Raw genomic sequence first — 3,412 nt, forward strand, 5'->3', positions numbered from 1 at the left:
TTTTTTTGAGGCAAACTTTCTTTTTAGAAATGAAGGCACAAATGTCCAGCCTTAACAGGAAAAATCCTGAAGTTAATAATGGAAATATTAAAAAGATGTGATAGGAGAATATGACATCACCCTGAAAAAGGGACCAGAAACAATCGTATACATTTAAAAAAGTTATTGACCAGTGCACCATTATGACCCTGAAAACACCCTTAATTACTTACCACAAGGTTCTTATATTTTGAATAACAATAAAGGTGGTACTGAACCTAACCATTAGATTAAGAGGACAAATGGCTACCATGATACCTTCTCTAAGCTCATAATTTTTTTCACTTATATAACTTAAGCAAAAGAAGATTCAGCCTTACTTCTACGAAGATTCGGCTAGAATTTGCAGTTTAAATTTCTACCTAAACCTCATTAGCCAGAAAAAAAATGTAGGATAAGGAAGTAGTAAGCCACTAAGTAGTAAAGTGCCTAAAGCTACAATGCTGACTCAGATAGGGAAATCACTAAGTTACAGTACATTATTTACATCTATTTTTTTTTATTCCTCAAGAAAGAGGGATTTTTCTCTGTCACTACTTACAAGTGGCATGGATAACTCAGTTTTGTCATTAGCATTAAAAAAGAGGTGAGTGCAAGGTTTATCATAAGTTTCTGGTAGTTATACATTTAACACTTTGGCTTAAGTGATAAGTAGGTGACTCAAAATCATTATGTTTTAAAGCCACAACGCATCCAATATTTTAGTTTCAACGCTATAAGATGATCATTTAGTTTCAACCCCCTTGCTAGGTTACCACAACTCAGTAAGAGATCATTCAATCATTTCATAAATTTTCAATCATTTCAAACTTCATAATTGACTAAAAATGTATGTTTAAAAATACTTCTTTAGATGTGACGCAGTAAGTACAGTAGTACCTTTGTGCATTCCTAAGATCAGAAAGCAGAACAAAGGAAATCATTATAAAACCCAGAAAAACGAAGCAGCATTTGCAAAATTAGCTTGGTTCTGGCAAACAATTTTTATATCCAAGAAAACATTTTTGTTCTTATTGCATTCCAAAGCACAAAGACAGTGTATGCAAACATTTTATCTTCCATTTTCACTAGTTATAGTACAAATATGTATGGCATAATACATGTCTGGATAGCAACAGAAATATTAAGAAAATAGACACTATCTAAATCTTATTAGGAATAGGAAGGCACCACTGATTTGAGGCTGTGTCCAGACATCATTCAGTCCACTTATTTTTAATTCTAGCATTCAGGCCAAATTTTTTTCTAATTAACCTATTCAAAGCACTTCTATTCTGGCTTTCTCACCACAAACAACACACATTCATAGTAGTATTTCATCATGGAGAGTTCATTCACAGTGTAAGTTGATAGTACAGATTCTTTCTCCACCTGGAAAAGAAAGCATAAGTTTTCAAAACATTTTCAACTTCTCTTAGTGAAAGAAACTGTTACTTAATTACAGTCCATAAATTTCAAAGCCTCACACTTTTCAAAAAATGAAGAAAGCAAATCTGTGACACAATTAAACACAACCTACTCTCCTGAAAGTTATTTGTCTATGATGCTAGCTTGAATGAACTTTAAGATAAACTTCAATTAAGGAGTTTGTCCAGTCTTTACCAATGCTGCTCAGTCAAAACTACATCATCTTACCTCTATATGGAAGCCATACTGCAGTATAACGTTTTTTATATCCTCATAGCTTAACTCTATTGAAAGTTCATTTGCCAAATTTTCAAAGTGGTAAAGGAGAGGACCTGGAGTGCAAACACAAAATGGATATGTCCATCAAAAGCATTTTTAAAATCAAAACCACATACTGAAAACGTGAAGAATGCTAACATCCAGACCCACTAAGCTGGAACACACTGCCATCACTGAAATACAGTTCTTAGAATGAAAGTCAGAATTCTGTACAAAATCACAGTAGTTCAACTGCTTATGCAAGAATGAAGTCTTGTTTCCCATCAAACCATGCTGTACCTTAAACTTTCTTCCATGCTATCAGTCTAGTATCATTGTTGTGTGTACAGAATAGAATGCAGGAAAAACCACGGTCTACTCAAGACCTATGCTCACATTCTGAGACTGATAAGTTTCTCCTGTACAAAATGTTTAACGACAAAGTTTTGTCTGCCAGTCCCACAGGAGACTTAAAACCTTTTTTTGTATAAGGATATCCATAAATCTCATTTCCAAAACTTATACCTAGGAGCTTTAATTAACAGCAAGAATACAGCACACTACAATTGTCAAATAACAGAAGCGTAACACATGGGTAAGGAACCTAGCACTGGGAAGACACACTTCAACATTTCACATCACATGGTGATATAACTTGACTGTAACTAACACTTGAACAAACGCTGAACACAAAATTCTAAAGTCATGGGTGTTTTATCTCCACACAGTCTTTAGTATAGGTGTCTTCACCCCCACTCTACTATACTATAGTACTGTATAGTACAGATGCCTGTTATGTGAGCAAAGGGAAGTCAGGGATTGCGAGAAGGAAGTTGGTCACACTTGCCTACATTTATCCATATGCCTCCAGGCTTCAGTATTTTCCATATAGTATCAATATAATCAATAACATTATGTGCTGTATCAATGAAAAAGCAAGTTGCTATGCAGTCCCAAGTATCTGTGCAAGAACAATAAATTGTACAGATTAATTTTTCTTTTCCCCTGTAAAAATTCATCATTTAACACCAGTATTTGTTTACACTCAGTACTTCCTTTAACTAACAGTAACAACTGAACATTTCATTTAGTTTAAAAGTAAACTGTTGTTTACAAGAAACTAAGTGCAGAACATTTTGCTTTATGTTAAAGAGATTTAAGTTTGGATTTCTGTAGTCTACATACAAGCTCTAAAATATAGTACATATGCATTTGGTTTTTATGCATTTTATAATTCATTCTATACAGTGAAATAAAAACAGTATAACACATTAGACCATTTGACATAAATGAAGGCCCAAGCATACCATTACCCACTCAGCTGTAGAAGTTCATTATAAAACTATTAAAAATACAGATGTAAAAGTATCCAGTGATTTGGGGCCTCTCCGGACACATTAATATCTAGAAGAATACAATGCTCTACACTGAAGTGGACACACAAATCTCATAGCTCTAGAGTAACTGAAAATTTCTCCAATAAATAACAAGCAAGATCTTTCAAGGACTACCTTTTAAAGCATGAATCTCCCTGTTTGTCTCTAAACATGTATCCTTGAAATTGTAAAAGTTTAAGCTTCTGAAATAAAAAAGTAAAAATCTCAATTTATCTCCAGCACTGGATACTCTTAAGATAACACTTTCAGAAAAGCAAACAAATGTAAGGAAGTCAACCACAACAAAAATACCTGGAAGACTAGCTGCACAA

The 3,412-nt window shown here is 33.7% G+C and overlaps 1 protein-coding gene across 1 annotated transcript; it reads right to left on the reverse strand.

Moving 5' to 3' along the window:
* Nucleotides 1–234: 234 nt before the first annotated feature.
* Nucleotides 235–3,385, reverse strand: LOC104915082 (carnosine N-methyltransferase-like). Its single transcript, XM_010725749.3, has 3 exons — nt 2,552–3,385; nt 1,675–1,778; nt 235–1,410 (listed from the first exon to the last, which is right to left on the reverse strand). Exons 1-3 carry the CDS (start codon nt 2,724–2,726, stop codon nt 1,309–1,311), a joined length of 381 nt encoding a protein of 126 aa, XP_010724051.1. The 5' UTR covers nt 2,727–3,385; the 3' UTR covers nt 235–1,308.
* Nucleotides 3,386–3,412: the final 27 nt, after the last annotated feature.

The sequence above is a fragment of the Meleagris gallopavo genome, chromosome Z (assembly GCF_000146605.3).
Source record: "Meleagris gallopavo isolate NT-WF06-2002-E0010 breed Aviagen turkey brand Nicholas breeding stock chromosome Z, Turkey_5.1, whole genome shotgun sequence".
NCBI classification, from domain to species: Eukaryota; Metazoa; Chordata; class Aves; order Galliformes; family Phasianidae; genus Meleagris; species Meleagris gallopavo.